At 39.7% G+C, this 25,668-nt stretch overlaps 1 protein-coding gene across 3 annotated transcripts; it reads left to right on the top strand.

Annotated features, from left to right (window-relative positions):
- On the top strand, positions 1 to 23,974 carry LOC109900347 (leucine-rich repeats and immunoglobulin-like domains protein 1). 3 transcript variants are annotated; one of them, XM_031837645.1, is made up of 6 exons: positions 1 to 187; positions 20,115 to 20,158; positions 20,849 to 21,127; positions 21,260 to 21,379; positions 22,669 to 22,739; positions 23,249 to 23,974. In XM_031837645.1, exons 1-6 carry the CDS (start codon positions 111 to 113, stop codon positions 23,363 to 23,365), a joined length of 708 nt encoding a protein of 235 aa, XP_031693505.1. In that variant the 5' UTR covers positions 1 to 110; the 3' UTR covers positions 23,366 to 23,974. The 3 variants fall into 3 exon arrangements, with proteins under 3 accessions (XP_031693505.1, XP_031693504.1, XP_031693506.1); XM_031837644.1 differs by having other exon boundaries at positions 20,115 to 20,432; XM_031837646.1 differs by lacking the exon at positions 20,115 to 20,158 and having other exon boundaries at positions 2 to 187.
- Positions 23,975 to 25,668: the final 1,694 nt, after the last annotated feature.

Genomic DNA, 25,668 nt, shown 5'->3' with positions numbered 1-25,668 from the left:
CCACCCACCAATGGGAAAGCTTAAACTAACAAACTCAATGTCTGGGCGCTCTTGTCGAGTATCTCAGACTATGTCATGTTATTTGAAGATGATTTAGTGGAACCAGTTGGATGATTGTATGGACTGTAGGCTACAATGCTGTTTTCTCAAAGAAAAAAACTGAAGGTGACGCTGCTGCATCTCTTCGGTATGTGCCCCTTGATTATTGTGACTGTGGTTGTGGAGACTTGAGACTAGAGACAGCTGTGTTAAACTCATGTGTGACACCTTTAGACATTTTTCCATGTGATACAGAAACCTCATATATATATATATATATATATATAGGTAATCTATACATTTAGGCTTATTAGTCTTATTAGTTATGTTCCCAAATTTAATTACTATGTCTGCAGGCTTGGCTACCTGATGCTTTATACAATGTTATGGGACTTCCACTGTTGTTCCAGGCGTAGCCTACACCCTCAAGTTACACAGCTGATATAAAAAGGAGGCATCGACCCATTTGCTAATGTTTTAGGGAGTTTTTACGTGCAAAAGCATTTACACAAGCATAGCTATAAAAAGCAGTTTGATGGTGGGGGCTGGGTGCTGTTTCTTTTCCGTTTTTTTCCTTCTTTTTCATTTTTCAGGGGGTGTTACACCACCACTACATCCCGTGGCTATGTTCACAAGCGTTGATGGCTACACCTAACAGTTGTGTGGAAAAAAATTGTGCAGACAAACTCTGTTGTATCTCATAGAGAAAGCGAAGTTGATCAAATTGAGTAACTCAAGGTGACTTTATCTGTTTCTCTGGGACTAATGATCTGACTGCAACCAATTTGCCTCTTATTTGAATGTTGGGCTTGAAGGGGTGGCCGAGTAGTCTAGTGGTTAGGGCGTTGGACTAGTAATTGGAAGGTTGCAAGTTCAAACCCCTGAGCTGACAAGGTACAAATATGTCGTTCTACCCCTGAACAGGCAGTTAACCCACTGTACCTCAGCCATCATTGAAAATAAGAAGTTGTTCTTAACTGACTTGCCTAAGTTTAAAACAATATATAATAATGTGAGCTCATGCAAGTCATTCCCCTCTGTGTTCAGGATGGAGAAGAGAGGGCATTTCCTCTTGGTAACAAGATTTTATCAACTCACTGCATTAGATATTTGTCCAACTTCCCTAAAGTGCTGCTCTTAAACAACTTCCCCTTTTCTGAAACTGTAATATGAACAACTGTGTTTATGTTTCGTATGACGTTTTAAAACATTATTGTCATGATAAGAACTAGAGTTGGGAATCTCCTCCATGGTGTTGTATGATTGAATGACAATGAGCATACTGTAGGTCCATCAACTAAATGAAGAACCCCCGTAGATCAAACATTCAGGGCCTGTTTCCTGGACACAGATTAAGCCCTGGACTAAAAAGTATGCACAATGTAGAATCTCCGTTAAAACAGGGGTTTAGTCCAGGACTAGGCCTAATATGTGTCTGGGAAACAAGCCCTCAAAGTATTTAAGATGTAGTGTGAGAAGGAAATGATGTGGGTTTTCAGGTTTTGGTTTTGTCTGTCAGATCTATCTTGAGTTTCTTGACTGAGGTGCTTGTGAACTGTTAAGGGACTGTAAGGTATTTATAATGAGGGATACCTGGAGAAAATTGGACCTCTCTGAAATGAATATGGATGACCCATCAGTAAAATGTATTTTTACACTCCCTGACCGTTTGAAATGAGAAAAATGACCCTCCCCTGTATCCAAAATAGATTTGTGCTGTCTGCGGGCATGGGAATATAAAAGCATCTGCTATGCTAAATTAACAAACTAGGCGTGCACACCACATGATACTCAAACCAAAGACTGGACAAACTCGTGTTTCTTAAAGTTCATTTAAAGGCACCGTAGAATGACTGTATAGCTTAATAAAGCATTTTTTGTGTCATTATTGTTTAATTCTAAGTAATTGTTATTGGAAATGTATATTTATACAGCCTAAATACAAAATGCATAGGCATGTTGCTAAGGATCGATTTTCTCCTACAATGGCATACCCAAATCTAACTGCCTATAGCTCAGGACCTGAAGCAAGGATATGCATATTCTTGTTTCCATTTGAAAATAAACACTTTGAAGTTTGTGGAAATGTGAAATTAATGTAGGACAATGTAACACATTAGATCTCATAAAAGGTAATACAAACAAAAAAAACATGCAAGGCATACATTGAAATATGACTCTATTTGTAACTTCAATGTTGTCTTCAACATGGCAGCAGTGTGTGTGCAACGTTTCAGACTGATCCAGTGAAGAATTACATCACTACACAAAATGTTGCATTAAGTCTGCGAGGGGTTTACGTGATAAAAGTTTGCCGTGATAGCTACTGTAAATTGGACACTGCAGTTAGGTTAGCAAGAATGTAAGCATCCTGCCCATTTAAGGCATGTCTATGTCCCAGAAAGTTGGCTGTTGTTCTAATCATTTTATCTCATATTGAACAACAACTGTCCCGGTTTAGCCACACTGATCCTGTAGAGGTTTTAAAGGGCTGTTGTTGATGTGTTCTTGAAATGCTGAGCGCTCCTGCCTTCCTGTAGTGTCACAAATGCTTCACAATTAATTTCTCAAATGGCAGGCTATAGCCTTGAAATAATATGAATATAGCCTAAATAATTCATTTTTGTTCCTTCCTAGACTACCTGGCTTACTCCTGACTAGAGATATGTTGTTTAATAGCCTGTTGAAATGTGCAACTTCAATTGATAGTGACAGAATCACACATTACTTCCCAAGCAAAGTAAATGTGTCTCCTCGACTATAGAAGGTTGAAGCGCAACCTTCTAAGTCATAAGTTAGGTTTTCATCCAATTTGGACAGATTTTCATGCAAATACCCTAGAATCTGCATAAAGAAAATCTGCACACCTGTGGTGTTTTTCCACAAAATTGACTTTTCACAGATAAAAATCAGTGTTTGATGACGTAATGAACACAAAATGCACTTTTTAGTTTAACTTTTCATTCACCAAATAAAAATCGAAAGTTCAAAAGTTTCCATTGCCTTTTAAACTATACCAATAGTATTGTCATTAGCAAATGTGTACTATTGTAAGGGGTGCGTACTGGCAGAGAAGTCAGGCGCAGGAGAGCAAGACTGATTTACAACAGTGCAGTTTAATAAATAAAACCACTGTAAACAGTACAATAAATCAATGGGCAAAATTCCAGACAAGGACATGGGGGACAAAGGGTTAAATACACCACATGTAATGATGGAATTGAAGGTGTGTGGTAAGACAAGACAAAACAAATGGAAAATGAAAGGTGGATCGGCGATGGCTAGATGACCGGTGACGTCGACTGCCGAACAAGGAGGGGGACCGACTTCGGAGGAAGTCATGACAACTATGGTCTTGGCATGTGCGCTGTAGCCAACAGATTACAGACATAGTGTTTAGGCTGTGCGGGTAAAGTCTACATCAGGTGTAGGCAACCCTGGTCCTGGAGTGTCGCAGGCTCTTCATGATTTTGATTTAACCTACCTGGAAGACCAGGTGTGTTGAATTTAGGATATCACTGAACTGCTGAATTACATCAGTTGGTCAGGTGTGGTGCCTAGTTGGAACAAAATCCTGCAGTACCTGCAGAACTCCAGGAACAGGGTTCCCTACCCCTGGTCTACATGATGAGATCATTATGGATTTTTTAAATATGTAAAACGGCAGTCAAGTATTGATCATAATGTCACCAGAATCAGATCCTCGATATTTATTGGAAAGAAGCATCAAGATCACAGTGCAATTTCAACACCCTGTGAAGTTCATTAGTTCTTTCATCTGTAGCCTATTAAACTGCATTGTTTCCGGAGTCGTAGTGGGAGGATCACACACGATATCATCGTGTGACTTCGATGTGATGGTTTTAAAATATTTTATATTTGCGCATAAATGCGTTTCCACCAGAGAAGAGCTTTGACAGGGATGAGCGGGAGCTGCCCGACCATAAAGGTGAGAGGGCCAAGATTCCAGAGGTGGCCGAACGGAGTGCTCGGTTTGGGATGTAGGGTTCGAGCATAGCCTGAAGGTAAGAAGGTGCAGTTCCCCTTGCTGCTCCATAGGCAACCACCAGGGTCTTGAAGATGATTCGAGCTTCGACTGGAAGACAAAGCAGAGGAGCGGGGTGACATGGGAGAACTTAAGAAGGTTGAACACCAGGTGGGCTGTGGGATTCTGGATAAGTTACAGGGGTTGGAAGGCACAAGAGTGGAGCCCAGCCATCAGAGAGTTGCAGAAGTCTAGACGGGAGATGACAAGTGTCTGGATTAGGACCTGCACCGCTTCCTGTGTATGGAAAGGCTGTACACTATGGATGTTGTACAGCATGCACCTGCAGGAGCGAGTCCCTGCTTTGATATTTACAGAGAACGACAGGGTGTTGTTCAGTGTAACGCGATGTCCTTTCCCGGGAGGAAGATCAGCTCCATTTTTGTCAAGGTTGAGCTTGAGGTGATTGGCCGCCATATAAGTTTAGATGTCTGCCAGGCAGACATGTTGCAACTTGGGTGTCAGAAGTTGGAAGGAGAAGAGCAGTTGCGTTTCATCCGCATAGCAATGATAGGAGAGACCATGTGAGGATATGACAGAGCCGAGTGACTTTGTGTAAAGAGAAAAGAGGAGAGAACCGAACCCTGGGGGACACCAGTAGTGAGATCACGTGGTGCAGACACAGATCCTCTCCACACCACCTGGTAGGAGTGACCTGCCAGGTAGGTTGCAATCCAGGAGTGTGCAGAGCCTGAGATGCCCAGGCCTGAGAGGGTGGAGAGGAGGATCTGATCGTCCACTTTGGCGAAGATAGAGGATAGATCTAGTAGGATGAGAAAGAGTCAGCTTGTTAGGGTCATGAAAAGCATTCTGAGAGAGATAACAAGAGAGTTGGTCAGAGACCAAGTGTTTTGGAAAGAAAAGAAAGGGATTACCGGAAGGTAGTTTGACATCAGAGAGGTCGAGTGTTGGATTCTTGAGAAGAGGAGCCATTGGCCATCTTGATGTCAGAGGGGCCAGTGGTTAGGGATGAGTTGATTAGGAATGGGAATAGGTAACAAATGACATGAACCTCCCCTGGACTAAATTTAAAAAAATACTAAACCTTCCCCTTGACTGAAATTGAAAAAGCATTTTCCTCCAGGTCACAACCACCCCCTAATTGGAAGAACACACCTGGCTGTTGACCAAGAAAATGCATTGAAGGGAAGGTAGCATAAAACTAACCACATATTTGCATTGGTATACGAATCCAAGTTACACCAAACTTGTCATTTCTTTAGTTATTACATAAAACCGAGTCATGTCGTAAAACAAATTCTGGGGTGTAATGTAATATGGAGACCCCAGAAAACCAGATTATTCCCTAGGATGTAAACTCCCACAGAAATAACTTCAAATTAAACCAAATCATTTGCACTCATTATTATTGGTTTCAATCAAATGCTTTGCTTCCAAAGAACTTTCTTCTTCTGGAAGTGTTCCAAGAGTTTCACTTTCTTCTCATCAGTCCAAAAGCCTTCAAGGAACCCAGAGTTTTCACATGGATTTTTTTTTAGCCAGAAAGAATCATATCTACACAGCACAACAATTGTCATTGGAAGCACAGTGTTTCCCTTCTGAATAATTATACTACCATCAAATATCCCCATCTCTTCATAATGTATCACATGACATAGACTAAGTCATAATTTAAATACTATCTTTGATGAGACTCTGTGGCAGAGCATAGCATCTGCTAATTGGGTTACACTATTCATTTGTTATGTTAACACTATAACATGTAGTAGCCTAACCCTTCTGTTGGAAAATACTATATTTCACTGTTGGCCGCATCTTGTTCTAGATAAAAGTGCATTGCACAAGCCACAACATGTCGCTCACAGTACATAATATGTATTTGAAAAGTACAATTAACTGAGTAATGGAATATGGGTTTACCGTTCTTAGAGTACTCAATCCTTACTATGAAGGCCCATGGGATGCTGCCTTCTGCCCTTCACACTCCTTCTTCATCTAGCAAGAGAAGGATGTGTTAGCAACAACTATTTAAAAAAATACTGCTACTACTACTAATAATAATAATAATCCACAGGTGGACAAAATGTTTGAGGACATAGATGTCAAAACATGAGAACCAGAAGATATTAAGGGTAGAAAAATAGGGAATAGCCGTTGTATTACTTTGATTAATGATAATCACTTCTTGCATATCAGTAACTGCCAAGACTGACTATAGCCTATAACGGCCTTAATCTGGATTTACACTGTACTAGGCATACTCTAATAGAGGCTCTGCAAATGTTTTGTAACTTTTAGCTGCTAAACATTTTCACTTTCTGTCATTTATTATTGCTCAGTTTAACACCTGGTAGAGTGAAAGCCAAGCCTCTGCTGACTTACACTGGATGACATTTTGTCATCAAACCCCTCTGCTTCTTTTGCCTCACAGACTGTGGACGTCGAACACATAAAAAAATAACAGGAATCAGACAATCATCATTTACAAGATGTGATTGAACTGTGCTGTGTCTAGTCAACTTTTTTCTTACCACCTCAGGTCTTATCCCAGCTTTGATGAGACTAGTACGTGCAACTTCCATTGTAGGCCTATTTACTCCCCAGGCTCCATTTTTAAATGATATGGAACCATCTTGGAAATCGTTGAAATGGTCTCTATGTGGACTGACATGGGCTGGGAATGTCATGCCAGATTAGGCCTTTGTCTAATTGTCTCTTTTGCTTGTGTCTTGTGTGTTTCTGTGCTCTCTTTATGTATATATGTGAGCTGTGGAAAGGATTTAAATCTTCTGAGGACGGTACACTTTGTCTAATCGAATCCAATTTTGTTATTCCTGGTAATACCTTGCCCTTCTGACTCCACATTGGAGAAATTCCCTTTTGATTAGCTGAGGTGATTTGATCAAGTGTGAAATGCTCTATCGAGGCACAGTTGATCCTTGATTGCGATACAGTTTTGGAAACCTTGAACATTCAACTTAATTATCATCCAGAAATAACCTTTAAAGTAGGCCTACACAAGATAAACTTAGTGTTTGCTGTTTTAACACAGATTTCTACAAAGATGTTTTGTTTTTACACAGCTTTGAACCAATGTTTTTTTTCATTCAGTGTCCTAGTTCAGGTAAATATGCAATGAAAACACTAATGTGGGAATCTGTGTCCAAACAATGCACAAATAGTGCATCATTTTGTATTTGTAAAATTATTTTGGGGTGATATGAAGGTAGAGTTACTGTAGTTGGCAAGATCATATTGCATGCAATGATTATTAGCCGGTTAGACAGACCATCGGCCGTCGGGAATGCTGTACACAGTGACTCCAATGGGATAATATTTTTATTTTACCTTTATTAACTAGTCAAGTCAGTTAAGAACAAATTCTTATTTTCAATGACAGCCTAGGAACAGGCTGTCAACTTCAGGGGCAGAAAAACAACCTTGTCAGCTTGGGGGTTTGAACTTGCAACCTTCCGGTTACTAGTCCAAAGCTCTAACCACTAGGCTACCCTGCCACCCCAATGAGAACACAATAGCTGTATGGCCTTGCTTTCTCATAAGCAGGTTAGACCTAGCTCTGATTCACCCAAGATGTGTTTGGTTTTCGCCAGGCATAATGGGAAGCTAGTCGTCCAAAAAGTTATACCTTTGACTCATCTGTCTGTAGAGCATTCTTCCAAGAGTCTTGATGATCATCCAAGTGCTTCCATTTTTGTTTTGTTTTTGTTGATGTCTGGTGAAAACCAAACATTGCATTCCACAGTAAGAACCTCATACCAACAGTCAAGCAGGTGGTAGTGTGATGGATTGTGGATGCTTTGCTGCCTCAGGACCTAGATGACTTGCCATAGAAGGACATAAATTCTGCTATGTATCAGAGAATTGTCTGTCCATCCGTCTGTGAGCTGAAGCGCAGCTGGGTCATGCAGCAAGACAATTATCAAAAACAGACAATTAAGTCTACATGAAAATGGTTTTAAATCAACACATTTTTAGTTTTGGATTGGCTGAGTCAAGGTCCAGACTCAATCCCAATTTAAATGTTGTGGCAGAACTTGAAACAAGCAGTTCATGCTTGAAAACCTACAAATGTCACTGAGTTAAAGCAGTTATGCATGCAAGAGTGGACAAAATTTCTCCACAGCGATGTGAGAGACTGATCAACAACTACAGGAAGCATTTGTGTAATTATGGTGTTATTGACGGTACGTTTGTTTATTCCATGTGTAACTCTGTGTTGTTGTTTGTGTCGCACTGCTTTGTCAATTGTCATAGGCACATCAGAGATCATATCATTCCCTTGAACTGTTGAGTAGTGTTACTTTTAGAGTTAAATATATCCAGCCTGAAAAAATAAGCAGAGTTCTGCTCTCCTTCTTCAAGCCATTTTTTCATTGATCTGAATGAAGCACCTCCTGCCTTAACCTTGTCAATTTCATCCAGTTTATTTTGTTGGTTAACTAACTTAGCTTTATCCGTATCTGAAAGACGATTAGGAGGTCTCTGGAAGAGTGAGGTATTTCTTTATGTAACATTTTCCTCTTCTATCCTTCTGGTCTTTGCAAGATCACTGCTATATTTTCTTAAATATTTACCAGTTTCAAAATTTAGAAGTTCCCAGTTTGTCCATATATTCACTTTTTCTCTGGGCTTTATTCCAAAAATGTATTACTAAACCAGTGAAATTAGACTATTTCATGTTTTAATATGAAGCTATTCAATTTCCGTTATTAAGCTTTTTATTGACTATCATTACAGGGCAATATTCACACTTGTATGTGAATAGCTCTATGGTCTGTTACAGGCGTGTCAATCATTTGAAAATAAACCATTTATTTAGCCCTCTGAATCCAGCCGATAGTTAATATGTGAACGCCTAGTATATGTTTTGTTACACCAGGTATTGGATCTCTCAAGAGGAAACTTCTCTCTCCATAAATCTAAATCTAAATCCAACTTCTGCAGAAATAACTTTATATTGGCATTCAGAGATGTAGACTGCCGTGGTGGCCACCTATCAAGATAATCATCTAAAGCAATATTAAAATCTCTACCTATTAAGAGTAAGGAGCTGGGAAATGTAGAATATCAATGTAAAATTAGATTTTCTACAGCCTCAAGGACAAAGTTCTTGTTTTGAGTTGTTCCCATAAATATTGACAGTATCCAAAATCATTTGACTAAATTCAATAATAAAGAAAAAAGATAATGACCTCTTGAAATACCAACAACCACACCATATGCATAGACCTTGAGTTCAAAAATCTAAATATACTTATAATTAACTGTCAATCAGCTAAATAAGAAATTGACTAGCTTTCAGTCAGCAACCAAAAATACCCCTGAAGTAGCCTTTTCCTATAAAATTACGACTGCAGTTTATATATAAATGTCTTGGAATATTTACATTTTGGAGAATCTCTTAAACAATGGGTTAAAGTTATGTAGTGTAACCCTAGGTGTAAAATAGTCAATAATGGCTACTTCTCAGAAACAAGTCAACTGTCAAGAGGAGTAAAACAAGGTTGTCCACCATCAGCATATCTATTTATTATGGCCATCGAAATGTTAGCTATTAAAATCAGATCTGACAATAATATCAAGGGCCTAGAAATCCAGCGCTTAAAAACTTGAATGCTGATGATTCATTGTTTATTTTAAATCCACAGTTTGGATCTCTCCACAGCCTCATAGATAATCTAACCTCTCTGGATTAGAACCAAATTATGATAAATGTACTATATTACATATTAGATCACAAAAAAAGACAACTTTTGCATTACCGTGTAGTTTACCAATAAAATGGTATGACGGTGAAGTGGACATTCTCACGCTGATTAGCTCTTCAGTCATATCGCAGTTTACCTATTTGCTTAGGGCCTTGTCTACACCTAGCGACTTGTTTTTTTAATTAGATGAAAGAAAGAATATTCCATTTGATTTGTAACGGCATATTTATATTATGGATATGAATTCAGAGGGCAGAAATTGTTAAAAATGAAACTGTTGTACCTCTCCCTAAAGGCTTTAATCATACAAAAGTTACACTTAAATCTGAACTGGTTCTCCAGCAGATTAGTAAGAATGTCTCAGCCCATGTTCAAGAATGGCTTTTTTTTTAACCTTCATTAAGATTACAACCATTCATTATTGGTTTCAGGTGTGATAGGCCAAGGCCAGAGTGACCCCAAGGGCCAAGACTGAGCAGCCCTGCCTAAATGGGTATCTCCCTTGATGTGGGCATGCTTTCAATACAGACTCCATTTATCATACAGTATTCCATATAAGGAATACAGACCTTATGAAAGTTGCACAGTATACCCTTAATTGTGTAATAAATCAAATCTAGTGATACATAACTTGACATTTCTACCATCCATTGTGACATTGTGGGAGGATAACCAACCTTCCAATTAATGGCAATGCATTTCTTAGCCGCTATAAATGCTAGGTTACACAGTTTCTTCTGATAACAGTCTCCAGTGTCAACATTTCAAAGCAAACAAAAACAGGATGTGGACATGCTGGGATAAAAGAACATACACTTTGCCAGAATTCATCCACCCTTCACAAGACAATAACATGTTCAAATATTTTTGTGCTTTACACCTCCAGCGGAATAATGCAATTTCTGAATGCATGATATTCAGTTTAACTTGCATATACAGTGGCAAGAAAATATATGTGAACTCTTTGGAATTATCTGGATTTCTGCATAAATTGGTCATAAAATTTGGTCTGATCTTCATCTAAGTCACAACAACAGACAAACACAGTCTGCTTAAATTAATAACACACAAATGATTGTTGTTTTCTTGTCTATATTGAATACATCATTTAAACATTCACAGTGTAGGTTGGAAAAACCCTAGGCTTTCTCCAAAAGCTCATTGGAATCAGGAGTCTGCTAACCTGGAGTACAATCATTGAGATGAGATTGGAGATGTTGGTTAGAGCTGCCCTGCCCTATAAAAACACTCACAAAATGTGAGTTTGCTGATGTGCCTGATGTGAACCATGCCTCGAACAAAAGAAATCTCAGAAGAGATGAACTTCTTCATGATCGGTGTCCCTTCCAAGGGACGGTTGAGCTAACGTATGCTAATGCGATTAGCATGAGTTTGTAAGTAAACAAGAAAATTTCCCAGGACATAGACATATCTGATATTGGCAGAAAGCTTCAATTCTTGTTAATCTAACTGCACTGTCCAATTTACAGTAGCTAATTACAGTGAAATAATACCATGCTATTGTTTGAGGAGAGTGTACAGTTTTGATCATGAAAAGTTAATAAACAAATTACGCACATTTGGGATGTCTTGATACAATTATTTTAACAGAAATGCAATGGTTCATTGGATCAGTCTATAACGTTGCACATACACTGTGCAATCTAGTGGCCAAATTCTAAATTGTAGCTGGGCTGGAATAATACATCATGTCCTTTTTTTTACATTTCAAAGATGATTGTACAAAAAAATACAAAAGAACGGTTGTTTTTTTCTATGTATTATCTTTTACCAGATCTATTGTGTTATATTCCCCTACATTCCTTTCACATTTCCACAAACTTTGAAGTGTTTCCTTTCAAATGGTACCAAGAATATGCATATCCTTGCATCACGGCCTGAGTTACAGGCAGTTAGATTTGGGTATGTCGTTTTAGGCAAAAATTGATAAAAAGAAAGGGGTGGATCCTTCATTTAAGCAGACTGTGTTTGTGTATTGTTGTGAATTAGACTCCAGGTCATTCCAAAGGGTTCACATACTTTTTCTTTCCACTGTAGTACATTCTATGGATGATCTTAAACTGCAGTCATTTGTGTCTGAGATTATATGAACATGACTGGGCATATCTGCATCCATTCATCATCATCAATAGTGTCTCCCTGGTCATCCACACATTTTTATTTGACATGTTTGGTGTCATCGGGAAAAGCCACTATCAACCCATGATACAGTTTGGAAATCAACTTAGAGGTTTGTCTGACTGCTTTAAAATAATTTTTATCTTGAAGCTTCTTGCCTGTCCAGTGTTTGCTGCACTGAGAGATAAAAGTGTTGTATCTGCAAAAGTTCCCCTCTGTGCAGTAACAGACTGGTCTTCCCTGACTGCCTGACCCTGCTGAGTCCCCTGTCACCATCTGATACTGTTCAGATGAGGCATGACAAAGAATTACCTTGGTGTGCATGTATACATTATATTATCCAAGAAAACAATCAATGGTTCAATAATTGAAAGTACCATTATTCCCAGATCACAGACAGTAGCCTACCCATCAACTCAAGATGGAACTTTGTACCCATTCACTGATTGTTATAATATATTGCAAAATTCGCATGAGCTCCATAGACAGATCTTACCTGGCTGTCTGACCCTGCTGGGAAACCTGTCACCATCTCATCCTGCTAAGACATGATGAGCATAGTGTTGTGTACTGACTGTGCACCATGACAGTGAAGCCTGTAGAGCTGTTAATACCGTGTCAGTGTGAAAAGTAGGGAGTTAGCTGGGGAAACTGATAGATCAATAACGTTACATTGCTATACCGACTAATAAAAACTCACATTACGTCGGAATATATATCTCTTTAATAGTTTGGCCGCTTTTCATTGTTTGATTCAGGTCTAGTGTGATTGAGTCAAAAATAATAGCTAAAGTTAGTGAGCTAGCAAGCTAACGTTTGCCAACTTTTGCCTAGCTCTAGCTAATGGTACATCATAACATTTACTTCGGTATACAGTGCCCTCCACTAATATTGGAACCCTTGGTAAATATGAGCAAAACAGGCTGTGAATTGTTTTGTTGTTGCTGTTTATCCTTATGGTCTTTCATTCAAAATGTTCACAAAAATCAGTAAAATTATTGAGAGAAAAAATGTATAATAAATGTGATAAATATTTCTCTCCGGAAACATGTGTCACAATTTTTTTTTCTTTTTTTCTTTTTTTCACCTTTATTTAACCAGGTAGGCTAGTTGAGAACAAGTTCTCATTTGCAACTGTGACCTGGTCAAGATAAAGCATAGCAGTGTGAACAGACAACACAGAGTTACACATGGAGTAAACAATTAACAAGTCAATAACACAGTAGAAAAAAGGAGAGTCTATATACATTGCGTGCAAAAGGCATGAGGAGGTAGCAGAATAATTACAATTGAAGATTAACACTGGAGTGATAAATGATCAGATGGTCATGTACAGGTAGAGATATTGGTGTTCAAAAGAGCATAAAATAAAATAAATAAAAACAGTATGGGGATGAGGTAGGTAAAATTGGGTGGGCTATTTACCAATAGACTATGTACAGCTGCAGCGATCGGTTAGCTGCTCAGATAGCAGATGTTTGAAGTTGGTGAGGGAGATAAAAGTCTCCAACTTCAGCGATTTTTGCAATTCGTTCCAGTCACAGGCAGCAGAGAACTGGAACGAAAGGCGGCCAAAGGAGGTGTTGGCTTTAGGGATGATCAGTGAGATACACCTGCTGGAGCGCGTGCTACGGGTGGGTGTTGCCATCGTGACCAGTGAACTGAGATAAGGCGGAGCATTACCTAGCATGGATTTGTAGATGACCTGGAGCCAGTGTGTCTGGTGACGAATATGTAGCGAGGGCCAGCTGACTAGAGCATACAGGTCGCAGTTGTGGGTGGTATAAGGTGCTTTAGTGACAAAACGGATGGCACTGTGATAAACTGCATCCAGTTTGCTGAGTAGAGTGTTGGAAGCCATTTTGTAGATGACATCGCCGAAGTCGAGGATCGGTAGGATAGTCAGTTTACGAGGGTAAGTTTGGTGGCGTGAGTGAAGGAGGCTTTGTTGCGGAATAGAAAGCCGACTCTAGATTTGATTGGAGATTGGAGATGTTTGATATGAGTCTGGAAGGAGAGTTTACAGTCTAGCCAGACACCTAGGTACTTATAGATGTCCACATATTCAAGGTCGGAACCATCCAGGGTGGTGATGCTAGTCGGGCGTGCGGGTGCAGGCAGCGAATGGTTGAAAAGCATGCATTTGGTTTTACTAGCGTTTAAGAGCAGTTGGAGGCCACGGAAGGAGTGTTGTATGGCATTGAAGCTCGTTTGGAGGTTAGATAGCAAGGTGTCCAAGGACGGGCCGGAAGTATACAGAATGATGCCGTCTGCGTAGAGGTGGATCAGGGAATCGCCCGCAGCAAGAGCAACATCATTGATATATACAGAAAAAAGAGTCGGCCCGAGAATTGAACCCTGTGGCACCCCCATAGAGACTGCCAGAGGACCGGACAGCATGCCCTCCGATTTGGCACACTGAACTCTGTCTGCAAAGTAGTTGGTGAACCAGGCAAGGCAGTCATCAGAAAAACCGAGGCTACTGAGTCTGCCGATAAGAATATGGTGATTGACAGAGTCGAAAGCCTTGGCAAGGTCGATGAAGACGGCTGCACAGTACTGTCTTTTATCGATGGCGGTTATGATATCGTTTAGTACCTTGAGCGTGGCTGAGGTGCACCTGTGACCGGCTCGGAAACCAGATTGCACAGCGGAGAAGGTACGGTGGGATTCGAGATGGTCAGTGACCTGTTTGTTGACTTGGCTTTCGAAGACCTTAGATAGGCAGGGAAGGATGGATATAGGTCTGTAACAGTTTGGGTCCAGGGTGTCTCCCCCTTTGAAGAGGGGGATGACTGCGGCAGCTTTCCAATCCTTGGGGATCTCAGACGATATGAAAGAGACGTTGAACAGGCTGGTAATAGGGGTTGTGACAATGGCGGCGGATAGTTTCAGAAATAGAGGGTCCAGATTGTCAAGCCCAGCTGATTTGTACGGGTCCAGGTTTTGCAGCTCTTTCAGAACATCTGCTATCTGGATTTGGGTAAAGGAGAACCTGGAGAGGCTTGGGCAAGTAGCTGCGGGGGGGGGGGGGCGTAGCTGTTGGCCGAGGTTGGAGTAGCCAGGCGGAAGGCATGGCCAGCCTTTGAGAAATGCTTGTTGAAGTTTTCGATAATCATGGATTTATCGGTGGTGACCATGTTACCTAGCCTCAGTGCAGTGGGCAGCTGGGAGGAGGTGCTCTTGTTCTCCATGGACTTCACAGTGTCCCATAACTTTTTGGAGTTGGAGCTACAGGATGCAAATTTCTGCCTGAAGAAGCTGGCCTTAGCTTTCCTGACTGACTGCGTGTATTGGTTCCTGACTTCCCTGAACAGTTGCATATCGCGGGGACTATTCGATGCTATTGCAGTCCGCCACAGGATGTTTTTGTGCTGGTCGAGGGCAGTCAGGTCTGGAGTGAACCAAGGGCTATATCTGTTCTTGGTTCTGCATTTTTTGAACGGAGCATGCTTATCTAAAATGGTGAGGAAGTTACTTTTAAAGAATGACCAGGCATCCTCAACTGACGGGATGAGGTCAATGTCCTTCCAGGATACTCGGGCCAGGTCGATTAGTGTTTTAGGGAGCGTTTGACAGTGATGAGGGGTGGTCGTTTGACTGCGGATCCGTAGCGGATACAGGCAATGAGGCACCCCTAGAAATTCTAATGAGTAAATCTAACTGAAGTATATTCCCAGTCATATTTTATGTTTTTAAGTTCACCTAAGTTATTAGGAATGCTTAAGTGGTAAGCAATGACTTCCTGTTTCACCGGGGTATAAATAGGAGGTGATATACAGGCCAAGTTCCCATATTTATCCATCGCTATGGTAAAGACCCGAGAATACAGTAATGTTGTGCAACAAAATGTTGCTGGGCTGCACAAATCAGGAAATGGTTAAAAGAACATAATTCAAAGGTTGAAAATGCCCATTTATAGAATAATAGTGAAAACTATGAAATAACACACATCAAAACTATGAAATAACACATATGGAATCATGTAGTAACCAAAAAAGGGTTAAACAAATCTACATATATTTTATACTTTAGATTCTTCTAAGTTGCCACCCTTTGCCTTGATGACAGCTTTGCACACTGTTGGCATTCTCTCAACCAGCTTCATGAGTTAGTCATCTAGAAAACCCTTGAATGACTAGGTGTGTCCAAACTTTTGACTGGTACTCTATATTTGAGAAAAAAATATTTGTTTTATGATAAGAATGTATTTTTTCTTTCAATTATTCTACTTTAATTAAAGGTTGGATTTGTGTGATTTTTTAAATGAAAGCCCAAGAGGATAAACAATAAAGTTTTATCACTGCCCATTTTGCTCATATTTGCCAAGGGTGCCAAAATTAGTGGAGAGCACTGTATATATTGTATCTGTCCCTAACAATATAAACAAAATCATACCGCTGCCTGTACAAAATATATTTCCACCAGTTCTGAAGTTATATGTTGCTGTAACAAGTAATGCATGCAAATATCTTTTGTCCTCTTTTGTCCTGGTAAATTTTGACTAAGATTAATGTGTTTCTCTATTATGTTATAGGACTACTGTATGTTCTGACCGTTCTGATGCGTGAACACGTATTTTTGTGATTATGTTGATTATTAAACATAGTCCTATAGCCTAACATAACAGTCTGAGGTGTTTTCCGACACTCGCAAAATCGATGAAATAGTTGTTTTTTACTAAATATGTTTTGTTTTAACACTTTATTAAACAGTGCATAAAGCTATACTCTGATCTTAGTTTTTTTTTGTCATATCAGTGTTTGCTTATCCTGGATGAGTATGACAACAAATAGACAAAAAAACACAGAGCACCATGTCAATGTAGGCATTTAGGGTTGGTTTCCCGGACACAAATGAAGAATTAACATTTTCATTTAAAGTATTTTTAGTCAAGAACCAGTTTGACGAAATTGTTGAATCTCTAATCAACTTTCAGCTTAGATCTCTGCTTGCTATGAAATCTAATCTTAATGTTCATAAGTCAGGCTTCTGAACAAGACATAGCACCATCTCGGCAGCATCACTGGATGTATATTAAGCAGTACTTGAGTAAAAGTAAATAAACCTTAATAGAAAATGACTCAAGTAAAAGTGAAAGTCACCCAGTAAAATACTACTTGAGTAAAAGTATAATATAATTTTGTTTGAAATATACTAAAGTATCAAAAGTAAAAGTATAAATAATTTCACATTTCTTAAATTAAGCAAACCAGATGGCATCATTTTCTTATTTATTTTAATGTACGGATAGCAAGGGGAACGCTCCAATACTCAGACATCATTTACAAACTAAACATGTGTTCAGTGAGTCATCAGATCAGAGGCAGTAGGGATGTCCAGGGATGTTCTCTTGGTAAGTGTGTAAATGTTATCATTGTCCTGTCCTGCTAAGCTTTCAAAATGTAAAAATAGTACTTTTGGGTGTCAGGGACAATGTATGGGGTAAAAAGTATATATATACAGTATATATATATATATATATATTATTTCGGAATGTAGTGAAGTAAAGGTAAAAGTTGTCAAAAATATAAATAATCAAGTAAAGTACAGATACCCAAACAAACTTCTTAAGTAGTACTTTCAAGTATTTTATTAAGTGGTCAATTGTTTGGATCAGTGTTCATTTTGACAGCAAAAATAGTGACTAAAATATTTCCAAACATTTCAAATATTTTTCAGTGGCAATTAACTTCCTAAATAGACCAAGAACAAACTATAGGCTAAAATAATTTTCATTTCAGTTTACTAAAACGAGACATCCCTAAATTATCTCTGCACAATGTGCTTTACAAAATTAAAAACAATAGCAGCATTGATTTAAATAGTGATGCCACAGTCTAGCTATGTTTTTCTCTTCCTTGTGTACAGCAGTAGGTTGCTTGTGTATAGCAGTAGGAGTTTCTAGTCTTGCTCATTCCTCTCACTTTCCCAACTGCATTTCATAGTCAGTTTCGGTGGAACCAAGTCTCAATCTTATCCTGAGAGAAAACGTCTTGGTTCTAGCTCTTACCGTTCAAAGGATATGACCCATGTTACCGGCGCTACGTTTTGGTGGGCCCCATTTTCATTTTTAAATTACAGACATAAGAGTACCAGACCCGAACACAGGGATGGCTAACTCTCGAGGTCCCGTGGATCACTACGGAATTAATTAAATCTGCATTCAGTTTTTTTGCGCCCCATGTATGAAATGATCTGCAGCGCTCTGCACCATGATGCTCTGGGGACTCTAGGGCAGTTCAGGTTGTACATTTTGTATAATTTGTGCATATGCAGGGCTCTCTTGAAAAATTGGTTTTAGTCTCAATGTGATTTCACTGTCAAAATAAAGGAAAAAAGAAGGTAATAAAGGATTGTGATTTCTTTTACAACGATGGCATTTCAGTGATTTGTGCCATTAACCGCAGAATAAGAATTTGCTGAGATAGTCTTTACTTCCATGTGAACTTAATTTCAGTATCTACACTGAAAGGTGCTGTCCAGAACATAAAAGGGTTATTCAGCTGTCCCCATAGGATGACCCGTTGAAGAACATTTTCTGTTTTCAACCCTTTTGGGTTCCATGTACAACCCTTACCCCCAGGGGGCTATACATGGAACCCAAAAGGGTTCGACCTGGAACCAAAACGTTTTTTTAAATATATATCTAGAACCAAAAATGGTTATCTTATGGGGACAGCCGAAGAACCCTTTTGGAACCATTTTCTGTAAGAGTGTATACTTTCTTTCCGAACTGTCACCATCACATCAGGCCTTTACAGTTTTTCCCGGTGGCTAAGACACTTTCAATGAAACTTTTAATGGAACTCCATCATAACCTAATGAGCACAACAGTATTATTTTTTGTCAAACTGTAAGTCATTACTCGTTGCTTTCACACAAAAATCTAATGCTCAGCACATTTTTTTGCAAAACAGTAAACACAACTCACTACAAAAGGCGCAAAACTCATGTCAATTTTTTTTAAACATTCGGTGACAGCTGATACAAATTACTCCCGTGAATGTGAACTTCTTCTGCGCACGTGCACACTTCTTTACACAATGTTCACTGAGCAATCAGTCCTTATTCATGCATTATAGAGATCACTCACCTCTGACTTACTGTTTGCAAGAATGGACCTAGTAAGAGGCCGAGGGCAAGGACAAAGGAGAGGTAGAGGGGCCCATAGAGGAAGAGGGGTTCAGATGTGTAGAGGTGGAACGTTTATAATTACCGTCCACATGACCAGATGTCCCTACTAGATGGAAAGAAAACCGGTTATATGCCAATCACTGCAGAGAACTGTCAAGCATGGATGTGCCATGCAAGGAGATGTTTTCCTCACTGAATTGCAAGGGAAAAGATCCAGGGTGATGTTGATGAAAACATGAATGGACCAAATGTAGTGTATACTGTAATGGGGTTGCCTTTTCTACATTGATTTGTTTTTGCAGTGATTTGTTAGCCTGGTGTATTTTATTTTGATTCTCTGTACATACTGTACAGCATCACTGCATTTGTGAAGGACAACATATTCATGCTCTTCAGTGACATTCTTTCTGTATTGGTCATCTTTGGTTAAATAATTTCAGGAAAAAATAATACAACCCGTGCTGTGATAATATATTAACTCGTCTTTTATGGTGCATACTATAATTATAGTAACAACAAATGGCACAGAAATATGAAAGAGGGTTAACTATGTTAGAGTATATTGATAGTTGTGCTTCTACACCTACATTGCTTGCTTTTTGGGGTTTTAGGCTGGGTTTCTGTACAGCACTTTGAGATATCAGCTGATGTACGAAGGGCTATATAAATAAATTTGATTTGATTTGATTTGATTTGTAATTAGTATTTATTGGGCCATTGTGTAACTATTGATAGTTGTAATTAGTATTTATTGGGCCATTGTGTAACGATTTATTGAACTAACTTTTCATTAGATAACAAGTTGTATGTTTTGATGGAGGTAGTACATTTTGTGTCATGTATTTAATGTTTTGAGAGTCTTAATGCATTTTGCAAATTAAATGTGTCATTTTGGCCAACGTGTTTCAGTTTTGGGCTGCATGTTAATTGTTTAGAAAACGTTAATTCTGTTTGGACACATTTTATCAAGAAAAACTGCAATTTGCTACATTGCTATTTTATTAGAGAATAACTATGATATTTAAGTCAATGCGTTGATATTGAGTCTCTCTTCCTCTCCACAGTACTCTGCTCAGCCCAGCATTCAGAACAGCCAGAGACTCGGCAGGTGAAGGGCATCGTGGGAACGTTTTTCTATTTTCCAGAAAGGGTGTTGAACTCTGGCAATTTACTTTATGGAGACCTTGGCAGTATTGCACAGGTGTACCCTGGTAAACAAAGTAATACAAACCTTGAGAAGAGATATAAAAACCGCCTTCACTGGAACAATGTTACTGGAGTCTTCACTTTGTCAGACCTACAAATAGACGATTCTGGGGTTTATACTGTGGAGAATACAGATAAAGGGAAGACAAAACAAATATTTCAGCTGACTGTGTACTGTAAGTGTGTGTGTGTGCTGTAAATTACAACATCATTAAAGTGGCAATCAGCAGTAGAAACAATACTAAAGCTGTCACCTTTTGGTTTGGTAAAAAGTTGAGGGATGGGTCTGGAGAACTGTAACCACTCTCAAATTCATAGACCAAGCTATGGATTCAAGGACTGATCAGCCATCATGTAAAAAATTATAGTGTGTAGACAGATAGTGTTTGTTTACAATTTCTTTGTTTACAAACACCGGAGTAAAACTTTTTTATGTGTTCTAAGCTCAAGAAGCATTTATAAATGTTATTCAAGAATCAATGGGTACATTTCATTCATTTCTAAATCCAAAAATGAATGTAGCAACTGCTCTTTGCTACATTAAAGAAGTTCCATTTCACTCATTCACATTTTTTCATTATTTGTCTTCCAGATGTTCTGTCCAAACCTCAGGTGACGGTCCATGATAACATCTCCTGTAGCGTGATGTGTTCTGTGGAGAACGGGAGAGAGGTGACCCTGTCCTGGTACAAAGGAGGGGAGATACTCAACCAGACCAGCAGCCCTGACCACAACATCACCCTCTCTCTACCTCTCAAGGTGGATGAACAGAACAGAGACTCTTACAGATGTGAGGCTGCCAACCCAGTCAGCAAGGAGACAGCTGTTGTTCCACATTCCTGTATAGAGAGTGATCCCTCTAAGGTGACAGGTACAGTAGCAATGTTATATTGCAGACATCCAGACAATACCAACTTCTATATGAAACAATAAGTATGGTAGAGCTCATTTTATGAAAACCAATGTTTTAATTCAAATATTGTTTTCTCTCTTTTTATATTAGATGGTGATGAGAGGACTCGAGATTGTCTTATTATTGCTGTAATCTGTGTTCTGGTTGCTTCAGGACTTGTTGGTTTTGCAATATATCTTAAGAAGAGGAGAGACAGACACTCACATGCAGGTATTTAGCTTTTAAGGGGTTGAGGTCATTCTCCTTGTCAAAGTCAAAACATCTTGTGCACAACCTTTATTAATTACCATTGATAGTGTTTTATAAATGTAGGAAATGTTTGCCTGAACAACAGATGCAGGTCAAATGAAGTGGTGTATCTTCCACACTTCCTCTGCTTGGTCAGACAATTGCATTGTCTCAGACCACTTCTCTAAATGTTGATAAAGGAGAAGGCACACACACACAAGCACAGTCTGACAATCATTACTTTATAGCTTCTCTGGTGCCAAAACGACAGCTAGCACAGACACAGGAATCCATAGTTGTCACGGTCTGACCTTAGTTAATTTTTTTATGTCTTTGTGTTAGGTTGGTCAGGGCATGAGTTGGGGTGGGTTGTCTATGTTCTTTTTTCTATGTTATATTTTCTACATGTTTGGCCTAGTATGGTTCTCAATCAGAGGCAGGTGTCGTTCGTTGTCTCTGATTGAGAATCATACTTAGCCTCCCGGGTGGTGCAGTGGTTAAGGGCGCTGTACTGCAGCGCCAGCTGTGCCACCATAGACTCTGGGTTCGCGCCCAGGCTCTGTGGTAACTGGCTGCGACCGGGAGGTCCGTGGGGCAATGCACAATTGGCCTAGCGTTGTCAGGGAGGGGTTTGGCCGAAAGGGATATCCTTGTCTCATTATGCACCAGTGACTCCTTTGGCGGGCCGGGCACAGTGCGCGCTAACCAATGTTGCCAGATGCATGGTGTTTCCTCCGACACATTGGTGCGGCTGGCTTCCAGGTTGGATGCGCGCTGTGTTAAGAAGCAGTGCGGCTTGGTTGGGTTGTGTATCGGAGGACGCATGACTTTCAACCTTCGTCTCTCCCGAGCCCGTATGGGAGTTGTAGCGATGAGACAAGATAGTAGCTACTAACAATTGGATACCACGAAATTGGGGAAACAAAACCAAAAAAGAGAATCATACTTAGGTAGCCTTTTCCCACCTGTGTCTTGTGGGTGATTATCATCTGTTTAGTGTGTCTGCACCAGACAGAACTGTTTCGTTGTTTTTGTTCTCTTGTTGTTTTTTTGTTATTAAGTGTTCCGTTCTATTAAATACCATGAACACTTACACGCTGCGTATTGGTCCGATCTCTCATACTCCTCGTCAGAGGAAGACGAATGCCGTTACAATAGTAACATGAGTCCTTAGTGTTTGTAGAACCTGTCTTGGGGATGAGCATGTGTGCATATCTGTCAGTTACTCCCACCCACACTGTATATTTCATTTACTTTATTTGCCTTTATAGATTCACCTGAAAGAAAGCAAGATGATGTTCAGTATGCAGAGATAACTCACATTAAACCAGCAGAAAACCAGGTTAGTAATAATTCTACAGGCTGATAAACATAGGAGATGTAATACAGCTGCTTTATCAGCCCTCATGTCTACAACTGTTGGCTTTATCTCTGTATCAGTGGGTTCATGTGGTATTGAGTTGCACAGACCACCTGAGTTTGATAACCGGCCTCATTGCAACCAGTTTTGCCCAAATGAAATGTTTATGTTGGACAATTAGAAGAGTAATGCCGTTGATCTTCCTATGTCTTTTACAGTATTTGCCAAGTCTGTTGATTTTTAAGCTTGGCTTCATGGTTCCTCCCACTAGATGTAGGAATGGTTCTAGATGTGTTGACTGTTGAGTTACCTACTGCAGAACAATGAGAATAAACAACAGAGCATCAGTCTTGTTTCCTTCTTCTGGTACAAAGTATCTGATGACGAAACATATGATCCTTTATTCTTTCCTACCCCCCCCCCCTTTCCTTGTCCCTCTCAATCCATCCCTCCCTCCCTCCCTCCCTCCCTCCCTCCCTCTCCCTGTCTAGGAGGAGCGAACAGGTATACCAGAAATGGAGTCACTTAAAGACAACCCTAACCTGACAGTTTATTATACACTCCAGTTACATCACATGCCTGCCAGCGAGGATGTTGACACTGCATGAAGGTTGAGAGAGAACAGGAAGTTAATGAGATGGTGACAAGATCATTCACATCCAAGAGAAGGCGTTACATCCTAAAGAGGACGTTAAGACAAAATTATAGTCAATATTCATTTTAGAAAACTTCATGGAGACACAGTTGTTCCTGGAGACAATTACCATTTAACCAATGCGCTGTTGTCATTTCAGTAATTTCAGACTTCCTTTGTTGGTCATTCTCACTGTCTTTTGTTGAATTGAGCCTTGATGAGATTAACTGATGCAGACAAATTAAATAACTATGCCTAGGGTTATTAGTAGGATAATCCCTCTTTTCATGTGCCCATTGTCCCAATGTATAGGTTAAAACAAATGGAACCTCTTTTAATACAATTCACTAGTGTGTTTGCTATGCTACTGCTGTGCCAAAGCTTCTTTTCAGTTCTGTCTGTTCTGTTGTTAAAATGTAGGTGCCTCCCCTGTATCGTTTTATAGCTGGTCATTGTTTAGCTTGCCAGTGGATAGCAGCTGTGTACATAAAAAGCAGATGTTTGGTGAGATAAAGCCGCCTACTCCTCAGCATAATGGCTATTAGGCTACGTTGGAAACCACCATATAGATTCTGTTGAAACACTTCTGAGTGGTAGATCTTGATTTGCCTTTTGACTCAAAGTGTTCTTGGTTGACATTTTACTCTCACAAAATGTATTGATGATTAAGTGTAGTTCAGATCTTGCTTTGACTACAACTGTGTTCACGCAGTTTGAATGTACCAGAGTCACAGTTTAGTTTATTATGATGGACCACTTATTGCTTGTCCTTATCTACACAGTATTTAGCTCAACAGGTTAATCTACCCATCGTGTCCGATTTTTAAAACGTTTTACAGTGAAAACACAACATTTATTTATGTTAGATGACCACCAAATTGAAAAACACACAGAGCGATATTTCACAGAGAGAAAGAGGAAGTAAGCAGAGTAGTACATGTTACGTGTCCGTGTGAATAATTTCTCATATTTCCCTCCTTTCAGAGGTATAACATTACAAAAAATGTAGGTGGCCAAAAATGTTTTAATAATCAGAAAAGAATACACAATACCCTACTGTAATCGATCAAACACAACAAATCATCTAACGTGATTTCACAATAGAGATAAAACAGTATTGTAGGCCTACGACTCACATAATAAACCATAGGCCTATAATTAATAGACAATGAGACTAGAACATAATGACCTGAAATAGCAGTAATAATCACAATAAGCTGGACAACCTCATCGACCAGGAGATAATAAGCTAGGCTAGGCTCAGTGACAAGGAGATAATAGGCTAGGATAGACTCAGCAACCAAGAGATAATAGGCTAGGCTCAGCAACCAGGAGATGGTAGGCTAGGCTAGGCGGCCACAAATGTTATAATTTAACACTTGCTGAGAGCGTCATAAATACATTTACTTTTTAAATTACTTAGCATTTATAAAGTTATGTCCGCCCGTTCTTGACTTCCTAAATCAGTCTATTTAACTTACTATCATGGTTAGAATCTTAAATATCACAAACAGAATATGTGTTATGAGCAGTTTTACGAGGACATGTCTTTTGGGGGGGGGGGGGGCTGATGGCCCATCGAAACTACACCTAAACTATATTTAAACTAATTTCACACATATAATAACAGTCAGCCTAAAGACAAGATTAAATTGACAATAGTCTGATGGGGCAGAATATGCATGCACACGCTCCACCACAGTCTTCACTTCCTGATCACAGGCCACACCACCGACTGGTGATTGGGCCTCATCAAGCAGCGCTTCAGAAAGACCAGAGTGAACACTTTGTCTGAGATTGCTGGTGTTGAGAAGGACAGCACTGTGACAGGGGTCAACATCCCACAGCTGGTTGGACTGGATGATGGTACGGTGCTGGTGGAAAGCTATGGCTGGCAACAACACCTGACAGATCATGCAGTACCAGCACTTCAGGTGAAAATAATTTTCATTGCATTGCATGAGGTTATTCTTCTTCTCTAAACTTGGGAGGTGAATTGATGTTGTGCAGGGTTGTAATGTCTTCTGATTTTTTTGTTGTTGTTATTCCCTGTTTTATTCCCTGGAGCATTCAGACTGTTGGGACCAGGTTTCTGCTGCGCAACGCTGACATCCTTCCTCCCATAGATGGTCTGCCTGTACAAGCACCACCCGGACTGGACACAGATAGACAAACTTATCTTTTTGAGAAGATCAGGGAGTTTTGCGACGAAGAGGCTATGGACATCACATGTCCTGCACCAAAGTCAAGGGCAGGACAGAAACAAGCTCTCCAAAA

The sequence above is a fragment of the Oncorhynchus kisutch genome, linkage group LG12 (assembly GCF_002021735.2).
Source record: "Oncorhynchus kisutch isolate 150728-3 linkage group LG12, Okis_V2, whole genome shotgun sequence".
NCBI classification, from domain to species: Eukaryota; Metazoa; Chordata; class Actinopteri; order Salmoniformes; family Salmonidae; genus Oncorhynchus; species Oncorhynchus kisutch.
Note: the sequence above shows the minus strand (reverse complement) of the source record. Positions and strands in the feature narration are given on the sequence as shown.